Consider the following 17,711-nt stretch of genomic DNA (forward strand, 5'->3'; position numbering starts at 1 on the left):
ACACACTGTATTCCGACAGTTTGAGTCTCTGCATATGATGATTTAGACGACAGTGACCTGTGAGGAGGCCTGTTAGACATCGTAGTTTATCCCTACTGTAGTCCAACAACTGTTTGGTTTCAGGCTTCGAAGGATGAGTCAATCCTGGAAGATTTTGCCAGAAGTCTTTGAATCTTCTTGCCATCCAGGTTTCAATGTTTGTTTGGCAAAACCTAAAGCAATGCCAATGATAGGTTCTGTTTCGATGAAGCTACTTAGAGCACCCTGCTTTGCAAAGGAGTCAGCAGCTTCATTGCCTTCCAGGCCAGTGTGGCTTGGACCAGAGACAATTTGTTGAGTCTTCCTATTGAGGAGAGTCGTTTTTGTCAATTTTCCACCAATTTATTGACTTGTGTGTGAGGTTGGATTCTACCAATCTCTCCGCACACAGTTCAATAGCATAGATTTCCGTTTGAAATACAGTCACAAATGTCCCTAGGCAGGTTGATATCTCTGTCCTGTCATCTGCAACTGAAAACACCTGCACCATAGCCCGTAGGTGTTATTGATCCATCTGTGAACCAACAATTATCTGCTCTTGAAATTTCCTTCTCCCGGAAGATCCAATCCTCTCTACTCGGGAAAAGAACTGTATGATGCAGTTCGTAGTTGACAGTTGGATGTTCACAAGTCTAAATACAGTCCATGTAGCCTCTCCAGAAAAATGTGGAGAGGAGGTAGTTCTGGAAGAATCTCCATGGCCACTGACAGTGTGGTACTGATGACACCACAAACAGCCAGACAAGCTTGTCTCTGTAAGCCAGAGAGCTTCGCCTGAGCCGTTTTTTGTAAAGCCTTCGGCCACCAGGCAATTGCCCACATATATTCAATGGATTTGTTTGGGACCTAAATCCCAAGTTTTACCACAAGTTTTTCGACACGTCCATAGTAACAGTCTGGATTTGTGTAGAACTTTTTACAAATGAGCGTTCCACGTCAGTTTTGTATCAAGGATAATGCCAAGATATTTCACTTCCGTTCCAAATGGAATGACCTCACCATTGAGGGAAAGTGGCATTAGATCATCCAACTTTCTACTTCTGCTAAAGTTCATCACAGTTTTGCTGGGGTTGATAGACAACTGCTCCCTCTGGCACCAACTGTGAACCACATCCATCGTACTTTGGAGGATACTACACGCTACTCTTCCCAACGTAGACCTTGCCAAAGCTTGCAGTTCTACTCCTCTTCTAACGAGGGCATCAAGCAGACTATCCGTCAGGAGTGACCATAGGAGGGGCTATAGAACTCCACCTTAAGGGCAGCCTCTGGTGACCTTCAATCTGTCCCGAGACTTCTCTCTCTAAACCAAAAACAATTGACCATTTATATTCGTTCAGAGGTCAGATACATTCACAAAATCAGAAAAGTTTGAAATGCAAAGAAAGAAGAAAGTTCACGATATCCCAACCGATTACGGAATTTCGTTTCAATTCTGATAATTCATTTGATATGTTCGTAGATGAAGAGTTTCAATGATTATTCGATTAAAACCATTCATTTGTTGTTCATTTGACAATGTAGTCCTTGATTACCACAATTCGTATACAATTTTGAATCATAATAGAACCGCTTAAACTGCACTTTATCCAATGTTTTCTATGTTTTCTTATACATGGTATAAACTTATCGATTCATTTTCAAATTTTCAAAAGGTTAAAAAAATTGCATAAATGAAAAAAAAGTCCCATCAGAAAATATGAACTTTATTATAAATAAATTACAAAATTAATTGAAAATTACTATCACTCATTCTTTTAGAAAAACCTCAGTTCTTTACATAAAGATATCCACTCTGGTTTGAACCGTCAGTGTGACCTGCTTTGAGTTGTGCCTCAAATTTAGCTTTATTTTCATCGTAAACCTCTTTAATGCCTTCTCTCCTAACTAGCCCTTCTTTATTTACTATTATACCAACAGGGTAATCGAAATTGTAGTAAAATCCTTTTGGTGGCCCTGTTGTGTCTTCTTCTTCCGATTTGGGATTGTATTGCCCAGAATTGTCTACTTCATGCGTAGCTTTGGATCCGGACTGCTGGTATGAACCAGATTGTTGATATTGTCCAGAGCTGGGAACTTGACCAGGCTTGGAGTAAACATTTTGGTTCTCACTGTATTGCCCAGTGTAATCAATTTGATTTTGGGAACCACTGTATTGGCTAGGTTGTTGATATTGCCCAGGCTGTTGATATTGGCCAGGTTGTTGATATTGACCACCTTGTTGATATTGTCCGGGTTGTTGATACTGTCCGGTTTGTTGATACTGACCGGTTTGTTGATATTGACCGGGTTGTTGATATTGTCCAGGTTGTTGGTATTGTCCTGGGTGTTGGTATTGTCCAGGTTGTTGGTATTGTCCAGGTTGTTGATATTGCCCTTGTTGATATTGTCCTTGTTGATATTGTTGTTGGAATTGTTTTTTGGATTCTAGCTGTCCTTGCGCTGAGAGAGGTCCACTGGCATATTGGCCTTCACTATTGTAGGGGTCCCTGTAAGAAAAATGAAATATCAGTAAAGCATGTGTTATGTTAGTAAATATTGATTCAATTCCCCACTACTGATGAATGCTGATACTTATTAGGATCATATGATTTTGTGAAATTGAAACTAAAACATGAATCAGTATATAACTGATTCCATACGAATATCTTCATATTCGAAAATACGTACGTCACTGGATGTTTATTCCGTTCAGCTTCCTCATGCCACCTGGCCAAGAATTTTTCTTTTGCAGCTTTTACTTCAGGAGAATCGTCAATTTGTTTTGGCAGAATTTTTGGTACGTTATCAATTTGATGGAAACCATTACCATTATCCCAGTATTCCACCTGCAAAAAAGCGTGAAATTCTTGTTATAATAATAATAATAATAATAATAGCTTTATTGTCCAACAGTTACCCATTTACAGGACAATATAAAATTTTATTCACAATACTTAACCATAAACGAAAAATAAAATGAACAAAAAAAGAAAAACTAATTCTAATCGCCTACTTCAAGTACACGATAGCAATTCTGATAATATTATGAAGGTTAGTGAAGAATAAATCACCATGGGCACAAATGCTTTTGAAATTTGTGCACATAACATATATTGGGGCATTGAGCATAATGTTAGTTCTTGCTCTGAGAGGTCTAAAAATGGATTGAGATCGTGAAGCTGGCCATGGTATATTGAAGTTAATTTGTTGGAGAATTTTAAGATAGTCAACTCTCTCATTCACTAACTTGAATAAAAATATGAGCGACGCACATTTTCTGCGATGCTCTAAACTAAAAAGTTCCAAACGTTCATATATGACATCATTACTGATACCTCTCTCAGGGTAAGAACCATCTATTCTGAAAATTAGAAATTTACAAAACTTTCTTTCAATGGCTATGTTATGAATCTCATAGAATGGACTCCAGACGATACTTGTATATTCTATCTTCGAACGTATGTAGGTGAAATACAACAGCTTCATGGCTTTAATATTATGAAACCACAAGCTCTGCGAGATTCTGAAACTTTTTGTGAAATATGTCTACCAAATGTTATTTCATGATCAAATATTACCCCTAGGTCTTTGATCTCATTACATCTCAGCAGATCTGAATCCTGTATTACATACAGGAATGTATAAACCTCTTTTTTTCGACTAGAGTCACTACTTTACATTAAGTTTCAATTTATTATCGCTACACCAAGCAACAAGAAATTCTAATTGAGATTGAAGATTTACACAATCACCTACTTCCTTAATTATAGACAATAATTTCAAGTCATCCGCGAAGCATAACCGCTCACAAGCAAAACTTTCACATAAGTCATTGATAAACAATACAATTAAAAGAGGACCTAGGTTGGAGCTCTGAGGCATACATGTTCTAGATTTATGACCGTTATAGGACACGAATTGTTTTCTACATGTCAGATAGGATTGCATCAGCTGACAGGCAGTATTCGAAAAACCGAAACTCATCAGTTTATTGAGAAAGATACCATGATCAATTTTATCAATACTTTGGAGAAATCCGTGTATATAACATCAATTTGGCCATTGTTATCTAATGCATCGGAAATAAATTGAGTAATAATGACTAGATTTGTAACAGTAGAACGCTTAGTAACAAATCCATGTTGATGTTGAGATAGTTGCCGTTGAACAGAAGCATATATGCGATTATATAAAATAATCTCAAAAATTTTAGAAAACTTACATAAAATAGATATGGGTCTGTAATTCTCTATATATGATTTTTCACCACTTTTGTATACAGGATATATTTTAGCTAATTTCCAAATATCTGGGAATGTTCCAGATATCAGACATGAATTAAAAATTCTCGTTGGAGGTTTTGCTAATGCTCCTGCACAATCCTTCAGCAAAAATGATGGGATCATATCTGGGCCTGATTTCAGTTTGTCCTTTAGTTTTTTAGTTGCAGATATAACCTCATTTTCTTGAATGGGGTGAAAATGAATATGAACATTATTATTCACTGTTCAAAAGTGAGCCAGATTTTGAATACACCTCACTGAAAAAATTACTGAAGGCATGAGTCATTCGTTCATAACGTAGAAAGAACTGGACATGTGGTAGGGTATGAAGAACTTCTCATGAGTATTCAGAAACTGAATAGAGAAAATATGAAAAACGTTTGAAATATTTTTTTGTAAAAAATCAATTGACACTGGGAAATCAATGGATCTGTATTATTTACCACGTATAGGAAAGAAAGACTGAATAATTATGATAATAATAATGATAACAATAATAATGATAATGAATAAGCAGGAATGGCCACTAACACCCTTGGCCTTTGGTGAGTTGCGCCACCACTTACCCGAGCAACTGGTACAAAACCGGACCGGCAGCCCAGGCGCACCCGGGAAGGAGAACACTCCCTTCGGTGCCGGCCGTGAGTCCACAGGGCTAACCACCCGGTAGACCCAACTACTTGGTTCCTGGTAATCAAGGAAGGGGCCCCCACAATCGACCCGCTCGGAGGAGTCGGAGGCAAGGTGGTGGGGCCCATAACGATGATTTGCCTACTGATGACAACCCTGTCATTAACAACGGACGCTTTGAGTGGACGCATGAGCTAAGATATAGGTTTATGCATTGTTACGAGAGTAGTGAGCCCGCGCGAAGAGGGTACATGGCGAGATTGCATGCTCTATGGTGTGGAACAAATCTGGAGCATGTTGCAGAACAGAGAGCTTTGACAGCCTGAGCTCACTGAACTGCACAACCCAATAACTCCGGATGACGTTTGAAGGGCCCTTTTGGGTTCCAAGAACTTTGCTGCTCCAGGCTCAGATCGGCTGAACACTTATTGGTGGAAAAACTACGAAGCACCCACCGCCATCTGACCAGAGTTTTCAACTCATGGCTGGACGGAGAGCAGCCGATTCCGGATTGGTTTGTCGAGGGACCGTTCTCATCCCCAAAAGCGGAGATTTGTCGATTCCTAAGAATTACAGACCGATAACATGCTTGAATTCGTGTTATAAGTTGTTTACAAGCATCTTATACACACGAATACTCACCGCAGTTGACCGAGTGTTCGAACAGATATATGAGCAGAGAGAATCGAAGAGAGGAGTCGCTGGATCTAAAGAGCACCTGCTTATCGATAGATGTGTAACCCAGGACTCTATACAATATAAGCGCAACTTCTCTATGGCCTGGATCGATTACCGTAAGGCATTTGATTCAAATTTCGCATGAGCTCATCTTGCATTTGCTCAGATGCCTTGCGGTATCCGACAAAATAGTGAGATGCATTGAACAATTGAAACCACTCTGGCGAACTCGCTTCACCATAACATCTGGTCAAGCCAGAGGCACAAGGTCATCCATTTGTTTTATATGGATGATCTTAAACTTTATGCCTCTGGAGAGAAGGATCTTCATCAGTCCTTGAGGGTGGTGGAAGAGTACACGCATGCTATCGGTATGAAATTCGGGATAGACAAATGTACAATGGTTCATCTCAAAAGAGGTCGATGCGGGAACTACGGAGAGGATGTGCAGCTTGTAGATGGAAGCATCCTACGGATGCCGGAGAGACGTATACTTACCTCGGGGTGGAACAACGCCACTCACAAGAAGTAACAGCAGTGAAGAACTCTCTCCGCGGCAAGTATCAGTACAAACTTTGACAGATCTGGTCATCGGAACTGTAGGGGAAGAACAAAGTTGCTGCAACAAATATGCTTGCCGTTCCAATCTTACTCTACTCGTTTGGAGTAGTGAAGTAGACTCGGGAGGACCTGTATCAACTCGACGTAAAGACCCGAAAAATGATGGATCTCTATAGGAGTTTGCATCCCAAATCATCCGTTTCACGGTTGTACTTTCCCCGACAACAGGGAGGCCGTGGACTTTTGAGTTTGGAGTGTCTACATGAGAGAGCAGGAATTGTAGGATTTCTTTTCAGGGCAGCTGCCCGAGGGGCTGATGAACTCAGTTTAGTATTCGACACTGAACGAGGTGACCACAACTCTGTCACCAATTTGGAACCCGTTCAGCAAAAAGCTCATATAAAGCTGCAAAGATCACCTCACTTCTGCAGAAACACAAAGATAAGCCAATGCATGGGGTCGTCTTCAATAATATTGAAGACCTTGGCTCATCAAAGCGCCTGACTTTCACTTTCCTCAGGTCGAGTGGGCTAAAGTCGGAAACTGGTGGGTTCATCATGGCTTGCCAGGATGGTGTCTTCAACACCTTAGCCTACCGCAGTCGCGTGATGGGTATAGAGGTTCGTGACACAAGGTGCAGGGCCTGCCGCGAGGCGCCCGAGACCCTAATGGAGTTGCTATCAGCATGTCCAGCATATGCAGTCTCGGCCTATATCCATCGACATAACGCGGCCCTAAAAGTGCTATATTACCATATACGGCACTCTTACGGTATTGACGAGACACCGGTGTTGCCCTACGCTCCGGGGATATGGAATCCGTTGTGGGAAACGAGAAGTGCCGAATTTATTGGAACTATTCGTTCCCCACCTTCAGCCACCTTCAAGCCTGATGTAGTCTTTCTCGACCACCAGAGCAAGACGATATTTGTCATGGAGTTTTCAGCTCCTGGCGAGACGAATATCGTCCGAAAAAAGGAGGAAAAACGGATACAATATTGAGATTTTCTCTTCGAACTCCGCAGACTGTATCCAGACCACTCTGTCAAGATGGTTGTTCTGATTATTGGAGTTCTTGGTAGAATGATGCCCTCTCTACTCTCGAATCTTAAAATCATACCGGCTTGCCGCACTAAGGCAGAAATCTTAGCCGCACAGATGCAGAAGGCTGTCATTCTTGCTCACTGCGCTTGCTCAGGACACATGATTCTCTGACCCAATGATCACTCACTCCACGGTGTGGGGAGTGGTCGTTGGTTGATAATGCTGGCGTGCCCTCCCGAATGTATTCGGGGCTTCGGGGGATAGGGCCTGACCAGCGCACACTACGGTAAAAATAATAATAATAATAATAAAAACCCTTCATTCACCTAAAGTAAGAAGATACAGAATATACAAAAAAATAGAGGTGAGTGGGCGGAATGTCATTTTGAAAAAATATTTATTATTCGGTCACCTAATCTTTTGCGTAAACGAATGGGTCACGGTCAATATGAGGAAAGTTAACTACTCAAATAAATGCTGTTTGAGTCTTGTTTAAAAGTTTTTCAACGTGTAGGATCTGAATTCACTGGGCGAGATATTGTAGAATTCAGCTGCGTTGTATGAGAAGCTGCGAGTAAAAACAGAAGACCTGTGTTCAGGAATGGCCAGGTTTCTGGTGAAAAAGCTGTTGATATTTGAAAAAGAAAGAAATTTTAATGAAATAATGTGGCATTCCGGTGTTCAAGACTTTGTGGGTGTTTGTGAGTAGGTGCAGTGTCCCGAGTTTCTCTAGTTGCAGCCAACCTGATTCATTCATGACCGGTGATATGTGGTCGTATTTTCGAATGCCAAAAGAAAAACGAAGACAACCATATTGGATTCGTTGAAGACGGAGGGAATCAGATTGAAGTAACGCAGGGCCATAAATGCTATGGCAATATGAAACTTTTGAAATGATTAGCGCCTCACATAATTTCAGTTTGAGATGTTTGGTAAGTCCAGATTTGGAAACAGTTGCCTCAATATGTTACAGGACGTTTGGATCAAATGACTAACGTGTTTTCTGAAGCGCTGTACATAATCAAACCACAGGCCTGAGTTCTTTGCTTCAGTTGCAGAAGGCAGAACGTCACCATCTATATAAATATGAAGACTATTTTTAGCAATATCTCGCAATCTTTCCAGTGAGTAGATATGGTAGATAGGTGAGTGAGTATATCTATGCGACTCACTACTATAACTTGAGAAGGTTTGTTTTGTTGCACTATTCAACCTCGACCAAGGAAGCCGATTACTTCATTTGGTGAGCTATATTTCAAATCTGTTTCCAAGAATGCGACTCCACTGCGACTCCACCAAATGTGACACAGAGGCACAGAGAATGTGCCCTGCTTTTCCAGGCCCGAACTCATTCGTGAAGAATAATCCACCCCACAGTTGACAGACCATGGTGAATATTCCTCAATCCAATGAGGACCTGATCGACAGTCACGTAGGTGAGCATTTCAAATGTGTGATTTGAGAAGTAAATCGTTTGTGCTCCCTTCCATAACTACAGGGTTCTGACTGTACCCGCCAGTTAGAAGATTATCTGCTGATTCTCTCAGGTATCCTGCAGCCATCCAGGCCAGAATGAGCAGATCTGGAACTGTATCCCTGGATCATCTTTTGGAGTGTCCCTTAACTCTAAAGCATCCTTGATGGCACACTGAAGAGATCGAGGTGTTGATTGTTCAAGATGCAATATTTCCACCGTAAGACTGGGGCACCTTCATATCAGAGGGAATTTGTAAGTCAGCTATACCTGATGATACATTAGATTCAGCCATACAGGGCTAATCATCTTTCGAACGTAAATGTTGACATTTCTACACAGAAGGGAGTTCGATGTGAATTCTGATGAAGAGGACTAAGAGAAATAGGACCAAAAAAACTGAGATGTGAAAACTTGGATGTGAATTCATATTTGCTCCAGGATTCGAAATGAAGATTTACGATTACCTTGATTTCCTTTCCTCCAGAAATATAATTATACGCTCCTCTCAAATCCCCTCCAGCCTTCTTTCTCTCTGTCTTAGCGATATCAGGAACATTATACCCATAGATATATCCACCAATGCCGTCTTGACCGTGGTATTGCTTCGCTAGATAAATGTCTTCTTTCACGTGATGGGGTTCGTTTCCAAGGAATCGTATAGCTGGAACATTGCTTTCGATTTTCGGGGCGTAGTGAAGAGATTGATCGTGGTTCTCGATGATCTTTTGAGCATCCGCTGGTTCCAAATCAAGCAGCCTTACTTCTTCGGTAAGTAGTGATGGAAACGCATATTGGAGTGCGAACTAGAAAGAATAATTTCGATCAATACATTTCTAGACAGCAACTGCATGTACTGATGATGGATAAAAGGGATAAATCGATAAATTTGTAGGATAAAAGATACCTCTGAAGAGCTGCAACTAAAATTCTATGGAACAAAAAAAAAGCGATTTATTTCCAACAGGAGTACCCAATTACAGAAAATGCTATTATTACAGAGTATATATGGAATAAATATTAAAAATAATGGAATATAGAAATGTATAAAAGTAAATGCTAAAACAAAGTATATATAAAATATTCGTATGAGTAGAATTTCAAAGAGAAATGAAAAATTGACTTTGTAACACAAAAAGTTACAAATCATGCAATGTAACAGTACTGACACAAAAGTTATTTATAGTATTATTAAAAGTGATTATGGATACAAGATACCAAGGCGTTCAGAGAGTCGAAATGAATATCGGAGTGTTCACAGATTTTATTGAAGCTACTGTACATAAAATTCAATGGTGATCGTAGCATAATATTTGTGCGTGATGCTACGCGATAGAATTTCAGATTGTGTCGACCTTCACTTCTTGATACTGAGAAATTGTTCTCGGGTAAAAGAACCGTACTGTCAATATTGTTGAGTAATTTATGCAGGAATTTTATACCAAGGATAACTCTCCTATTTTCCAAAGATGTCATATCAAATCGTGTCAACAATATGTTATGATCGATGCCTTTCGTGCGATATTGACCATCAACTTTGAGACATAAATATTTCAGGAACTTCCTTTGCACGCTCTCGATTGATGTTTTTTGGTAGTCGTAAACCGAATTCCATAACAAAGAGCCATACTCTAACTTAGATCTGGCATACGCAAAATAAAGCAAAAATTCGCGACAGAATCGACTTGACGATATTTTATGGAAAAGTGCGCCTTTCTTGACTGACTCTTCTCTTTAGTCCAGGTGGTTCAAAAATGTTTAAGTGAAACACATTTGTAGTAAAAATGAATGACCGCAACGTTTTTCCGTCAAAATAGTATCAAAAAAAGCCCAGATGATAGAACCAACAGACTGATTGTAGGAGAAAATCATCACTGAAATTCCGGAATTGATCACCGGTATGATAGTACGCTGTCTTTTGAAAAAGTAAGCTGAATTTTGATTTTTCTGAAAGAATATTTGTTTATTCATCAATTTCGTCCCCTTCGAAGGGGACACTTGTGCCAGCGTTTTTCCAATCTTCGGAGCAGTTCTGATATTTACTTCTAGATATGTCTTTGAGCTACAGAGTCAGATGCTACAAACTCAATACGCAAATATACAGATGGCTCCAAAACCGAAGGATGTGAAGTGTACTCCAGATCACTAAGCCTAAGGAGTGCATTACCGTGATGCAAAAGCTCATTGCTTTTCTCAAGCGGTGCATAACTTCAAGATAAAACTCCTTATTGAAAGTACGAACATGGTAATCAAAAAAACAATGAGCAAAACCTTGACATATGATAGAACTTGGCGTGCTTTTTTTGTCTTGGCTCTCCTGGGCTCTTCCATTGGGACGATTGGACTTTGGTTTCGATGTCATAATCTTATACCCATAGTTCGTCGCCAGTTGCGATCCTTCCAAGCAAATCGGGATCGCCGATATGAGCGATGCTCATACGACGGTTTTTTTTGGTCAAAATTCAGCAATTTTGAAGCGAAATTTGCTGCCACACGCTTCATGACCAAAATTTCCAAAAAAATTGCATGGCATGAGCTAAGCGATGTCATCACATTATTAACACCTTGAAGCATGTAACTATATCTTCATTATTTATAGAAAGTAATAGGTTGGATCTTCATATAAATTTCAAAATTTTTTTGTCGTTAATTGATCTTCAAAAAATGTTTCGTTATGATTTATATTCATTATAAAATAAAAAATAGTCCATCCAAATAACCCTCAAACATTGAATGAACTTCAAAAATATCATGAAACAGTTCTTGAGTTTATTACTATAAATATCCTCCACTCAACTGATGAACAGATTTTCAACAGTATTAGCTGAGGATAAATAAATGGAAATTGAATTGAAAAAATTCAACATGTGTTTTGAAAACAAAAAATCCTGTTATTATTGCCTGACAATACATGATCAACGATTTTGGAGCTTCCAAATCATTAAAAAATATATATTTCAATGTATTTCGGGTGAAATGCAAAGACGTCTATATTGGATGGATTGGTGAATATCTGAATAACCGTATATCAGAACACAAAATAAGTTTTAAATCTGTCAACTCAGCGACAGTTACGCTCACAACTACTTTAAGTCGATATGAAGTATAATTTTCATGTATATGTGTTTGCTTAATAAATAATCTATGGAAGCTACCCCTTTAGGATAGGATTTACACAAAACAAAAAAGAGATCACCTAAGCCTCAACTGATACATGTTTTATTTCAGTCATCATATTATAATCTGATAAACTATATTTCAAAAAGACAAAATAAAATTTGAATAAATGAAAAATATTTTATTGTGTCACCGAGTAACCGTAGATTATTTGTTTGTTCATGTTTTTTGAAAAACAAAAACAACAATCAATAATTTCCAAGTTAAATTAAATAATCGAAAATGCAACTTATGACCAGGTTATATATTTGCATCTTCCACATTGCTAATCAAGATGGATTTTACGACTAAGAATGAATTTTGAATAGATGACGCAAGAAACCGATGACTTAATTCATGGCCACATAAATCGCAATCTGTTACGCACGACTTTCTGCGCTTATGTGCTTAACTGGTTCTTATTGTCGAAGAAAAACTATTGACTAACTGAATCGTTTCAAAATCTTATCACCCGCCAATCAGGTGCTTTCTTATGAACAACATCGAAAATCGTCTGAGATAAAAAAGCGAGATTTTCACTTTTTAAAGTGCGATGCCAAAATTATCACTTATGAATTTGAAATACGTCTCCTAATTGTTACTCTTGAACTCATTATTTTGGGTTTAAATGATTATTTTTTGTTACTTGGGTAAAATACAAGGTCTATACCTCAAAAACATCCTTTCTGAGAGATAAATTATTTTAAAACGTTTCTTTCCCGGAAATTACTCTCTCCTAAAAATATACCCCTTTGAATTCGTACATTAGATTTGTTAATAATAATAGTGAATCACTTAGTTCAAAGACAATGGAACTGAAACTACTACAACTACGAAATTTCTTTTTGACCCAAAACATAAAATTTCAACCTTCTTGTTTACTCTATACCTACTATATTTATTAGTGTTTGGAATCAATAAGTTAATTATACCTATGTTTATTACCGACACTGTGTCAATGAACTGTTTCTGATGCCATGGTTCTTTTTTTACATTTTACTTTCAACCAGAAAAAACATCTGCGATGGAGATATTTTTATTGAATACTCGCTTCAACTTCTCTAACATTGGTCATGATTTATCGGATTTGCCATACATATGCAAATATTTTTATTTCATGTATTTCGCTTGTAAATTCAACCAACTAGATTCAAATTTGACAGTTCAATCTGTAAGATTAATATGGAATTTTATAATGTGAAAGATGTTTTGAAATACGAAATTGGCCATTTACCGGTTTTGACTCTTTTATGAGTTTTTATCAGTTTTTTATTTCAATTTTTTTTCTAAAAATACTTACCATATTCAAATTAAATCGATTTTTGTTAACGTTGTTGGAAAATCGAATCGCGTGAACTTTAAAGTTATTTTACATGTTTATTGATCGGTTATAAAAAAGTCCAAATCATTCTTAGCTTAGAAGGAACAACTGATTTGAAATAACTCTCAAATAAATGTGGATAACAAGTGATTTTTCCCGTTAAATGCCGACAAAGAGTATCTAAACAAAATGTTTGAATTATCGTATTACGACCTTCAGAGGGGACCCCAATTTTCATATTTTGTTGAGGATGACCTTAATTGCTGTAAGGAAAACAGTCCCTTATTGGAAGTCAATTTTTTGGGAGAGTAATTACTTATATCCTATGATGAAAATGTTGACGTTTCAATCAGAAACCTCATAGACATTTAATGAATGGAAAATATAAAATATTTCATTTGGAAAACAACTCTATTTCTTCTCTTCATGTATTCAATTTTTTTACCCTTTCGCAATCAGGAAAAATCTAAATTGATGGAAAATATCCCCGACTTCAATAATGGCAAACTGAAGATATTTTTGACATCTGAAGAAAACATTCTCAATCAAGGCATTTTTAAGATGAATTTTGAAAATGGAAACTGCTTACTGAAACGTTGTCCATTTGTAAAAAACTAGAAAATTCATTATAAACATTATAAATATTAGTGTATCCGTTAATTCCGTTAGAAGTCTTTCAAAAAATAACTCTATTGTTTTTTCACAAAATATTATTCTCAATTTTCTATAGTTTTTTGGCAAGAATTCAGTAACCTGATGACTAAAATATCCAGTGGCGATACTTGACGGATAAATCAGCATCAAGGACTATTTAGCGTCGAAAATCTGCCTCAAACGCCATACTCTCCAGACCTTCCACCAAGCACTTCGACAACTCACCAGTAAAACCTTTGCCAATCAGGACCAGACAAAAACAGCCTTCGTTGACTTCATCGAATCCCAATTTTTTGATGTGGGAATCAATCGAAATGTGTTACGTAGGCAATTTGCAGTGATTCAGAGGGCGCTTATTTCGATTGAATTGAATGATGATTCACTGAGATATTACAGTTCAAAGTAGACTAATGGAAACGGACAAAAATTTCGAAACAACCTAATGGATACTGCGAATTCTCAGTATATTTTCTACCTAAACAATGACAATAATCCAAGGTGAATTATATTTTGCTTTCAATATTTATGTATTCAATTATATTTTGAAATTTTCTAGTACCTAGTACCTAATATCATTTCCATTCATTCACTATGCACATTTCTTCTAGGTAAACAAGTAACGCGCTTTGAAAACTGTTGTAATATCAGGTTATTATTTCAATGCACTTAAATTGTGGTTTCAAATATTATGATGTGCATGTATAAAATTATTATCCTCTCCTTCACATATTAAGAATAAAAAATCAAAAACACAATGAAATTTTGCTTCGAAATAAAGTATACATAAAAAATGTGAACTGAAGTTCGCACATTCATTTTAGTCGTGAATTAGTCGTTAATTATCTCCTCGATAGGAAGACTTAACAGATTGTCTCTGGTCTGGATTCCTGGCCATACTGGCCTAGAAGGTAATGAAGCTGGAGACTCTCTTGCGAAGGAGGGTGCTGCCAGCGGCTTCATCGGACCAGAACCTGGCATTGGCATCACTTTAGGCTTTGCCAAACAAAGATCGAACACCTGGATGGCAAGAAGATTTATGGACTTCTGGCAAAATCTTCCAGGATTGGCTCACTCCAAAGCGTTTATTCACCCTTCGAAGCTTGATACCAAACAGTTGTTGGACCATAGTAGGGATGACCTACGATGTCTAACAGGCCTTCTTACAGGTCACTGTCATTCGAATCATCACATGCAGAGACTTGGACGGTCGGAAGACAGTGTGTGTCGCCTCTGTTTAGAAAATGATGAAACAGCAGAGCACATACTATGTTCCAGCCCTGCTGGAGACCGAATCGGATTTTTAGAGTTCGGCAAAGCTGTACTCTTACCATCTGACCTGAAAGACCACTCACCATACAAACTAATCGGCTTCGTTAAGAAGCTGGGTTCTTCTGGTCGAGTGGTGTGAGCCACAATAAACCCTTGCGGGTTGCGGTGGAGGGTCGAATAGACCCACCCACTTTGGATCTAACCTAACCCTAACCTAGTTGTTGATTAGTCAAAATGAATCACTTTAGACTTGTAAAACATTTCTTCCCATCATCCACCAATGTTTCATTTTAGGTTCGAATAGAAAAAAAATGATCGAAATTAATAATTTTCCTTGCAGGTATTTACAAACACAAAGATGCCTTGTTTTGCAATTCAATTGCCCAACGTTCTCAAAAAAGTTTTCGTACAAAAAGCTACACTATGCAATAAATGAAATAAAGTTACATGGATTCAATTTCAAACTGGAGCAGTATTTTGGGAAATTTATCGGCGGATGGCTCACTTGAATTCTTGCATAATTTTTGAAAACTTGGTACAATCGGAAAAACAAATCCGCTCCACAAACATGGTAATTCGATTGTATGACTGAAGTAATTCATACAATAATATTATAAATCCGATTACTTTAATACCAGCCGTAAAAATTGGATTCGTGAAAAAAGTATCGTCATGTATTGAATTTCTGTGACTGGGATTGAAATAATTGAATTCAGTTAAGAAGTTGGATAAATGATTTCTGATGCAAGTCGCAAATTTTCCGGTAGTGTCAAATATTTAAAATGCGTTAAAGAATTTTGAGTGAATCGTAGTTCAAAATATCCAAAATACAGTTGTTGAGCCTTCAAACCTTCAAGACATTTGGAATTCAGTTTGTACCAAAATCAAGTGGAATTTTCTATCATTACAATCTCATTTATTGTATTATATTAGGTTACCATTGACAAGTTTTTAGTCAATTAGCATTATAAACGCTTAGTGGATAAATTCAATTTCCATTGGTTGTTCCAGAAGCAGTTGTTTGTATCCGGAAAATACTTCTTTCAGAAATATTGACATTATAAAGGTTTAAGTCAACATGAAGAACAAAAATTGGTGTAATATTTGAAGACTATCATGAATGGTTCACGTAATTTTGTGATAAAAAAAATATATTTCAGGAGTGATTAAATAATACTTTTTAGCAATATGATTCTGTGGTTTTATTTTTTACGGTTTTACAAAATATGTTGAAAAGGATCGAATAAAAAAAGATTTTGCTTCAGCTTGTAGTTCACCTTCACTTCACAACACTTCGTTATGTAAACATTTATTCATATTGACAAAACAAATGATCAGCAATAGTTCCATCACTGAGGAATATGGTTCGAGTACTCACCAAAAATAATAAAACTCTCATTTTCTACAGCGACACTCACTGTGTAAACTGTGAAACAATTTTAGCCTAAAACGAATAAATGTTTTGTTTAAATATTCAACTAGCTAATAACAATCTCCTATTTATAACTGGTAAATCCGCAATCTTCCCCTTCCATTTCGCTTAAAACCGAAGATGAGCATATCCTGAACCTAACTTACCTGTTGAGGCGGTTCCTAAATGGCGTTTTAATTGCCAGAATACACTTAGAAGTGAATTCTTGCGGCGAGATATAGCCGAATTGATTGATTCATGATATTGCTCTTCCTGTTGATGCTTCGATAGATTTTACGGGTATTGATCAATATTTTTCGTTCAAATTGTTTAAATTTGAAGGTAAAGTTGTTCAAATCTGTTCATATGCATTGGACATTGAAGAACAACATGAACCACGTAAAGTTTGCCCTACAGATCAGCTGAATGGAAAGAGTTTCCAGAATGTTTACGAATCTTCACCTTCTATTAAACATAGAAAATACATTTTTATTTCCAACAGAATATAAGTTAGAAAATTTCTAACTTATCTAAGAAATAGTATGAGCAATTTATTTTTTAAAGGTTTTGTTCAATTCAATGATTTACCTGACTCAATTAAATCTACTCTATCATTAAAATAAAAGTTCATTAAATCAGATAAACTTCTACATCGCTCAACCGATCGTGATGAAACTTGACATCTATAAGTAATTTTTTATAGAGAAGGTTTTTAGGCTATCAATTTTTCTGCAACTCGCCACTAGATAGCGCTGTAGAACAATTTTTTGAAAGCACTGTTCTATAACACTGCGCACGCCTAAGTTCATTGATTCTGTTTCTGGCAAAACATTGGAACAGCAGCGATACAGCAACATAGTACCAATTAGTACTACAACTACCAAATTCTACACGGGCGAAGCCGCGGGCAACAACTAGTACCATATATTTTATGCGAATATGAAGCTTTGTATCACAAAAGGAAAACAATATACGGACAACCCAAATTTTGTCCAGAAGAATATAACATACGTCCAGCAAGGGATCAGTTCAGAGAATAAAATTATTAGATAATAGGCCCTTGATGCTGCAGTGTTTTCTGAAGACTTGGAAGAAATGGACAAGGATAACTACTCCCAGAAAGCGGAAGAAACGTATACCTTATATCAACACAAAAAATGAAGTGAGTACGACTAATTGAACAACGCAATCTATTATACAAGATATGATT

At 37.4% G+C, this 17,711-nt stretch overlaps 1 protein-coding gene across 1 annotated transcript; it reads right to left on the reverse strand.

Moving 5' to 3' along the window:
• Nucleotides 1–1,729: 1,729 nt before the first annotated feature.
• On the reverse strand, nucleotides 1,730–16,624 carry LOC111517359 (uncharacterized). Its single transcript, XM_023173494.2, has 4 exons — nucleotides 16,469–16,624; nucleotides 9,158–9,496; nucleotides 2,710–2,867; nucleotides 1,730–2,528 (listed from the first exon to the last, which is right to left on the reverse strand). The coding sequence occupies exons 1-4, from the start codon at nucleotides 16,487–16,489 to the stop codon at nucleotides 1,808–1,810; spliced, it is 1,239 nt and encodes a 412-aa protein (XP_023029262.2). The 5' UTR covers nucleotides 16,490–16,624; the 3' UTR covers nucleotides 1,730–1,807.
• Between the last annotated feature and the right edge of the window lie 1,087 nt (nucleotides 16,625–17,711).

Source organism: Leptinotarsa decemlineata, unplaced genomic scaffold, assembly GCF_025532065.1.
Source record: "Leptinotarsa decemlineata unplaced genomic scaffold, Ldec_3_MD MMD2_P_RNA_scaffold_5, whole genome shotgun sequence".
Classification (NCBI taxonomy): Eukaryota; Metazoa; Arthropoda; class Insecta; order Coleoptera; family Chrysomelidae; genus Leptinotarsa; species Leptinotarsa decemlineata.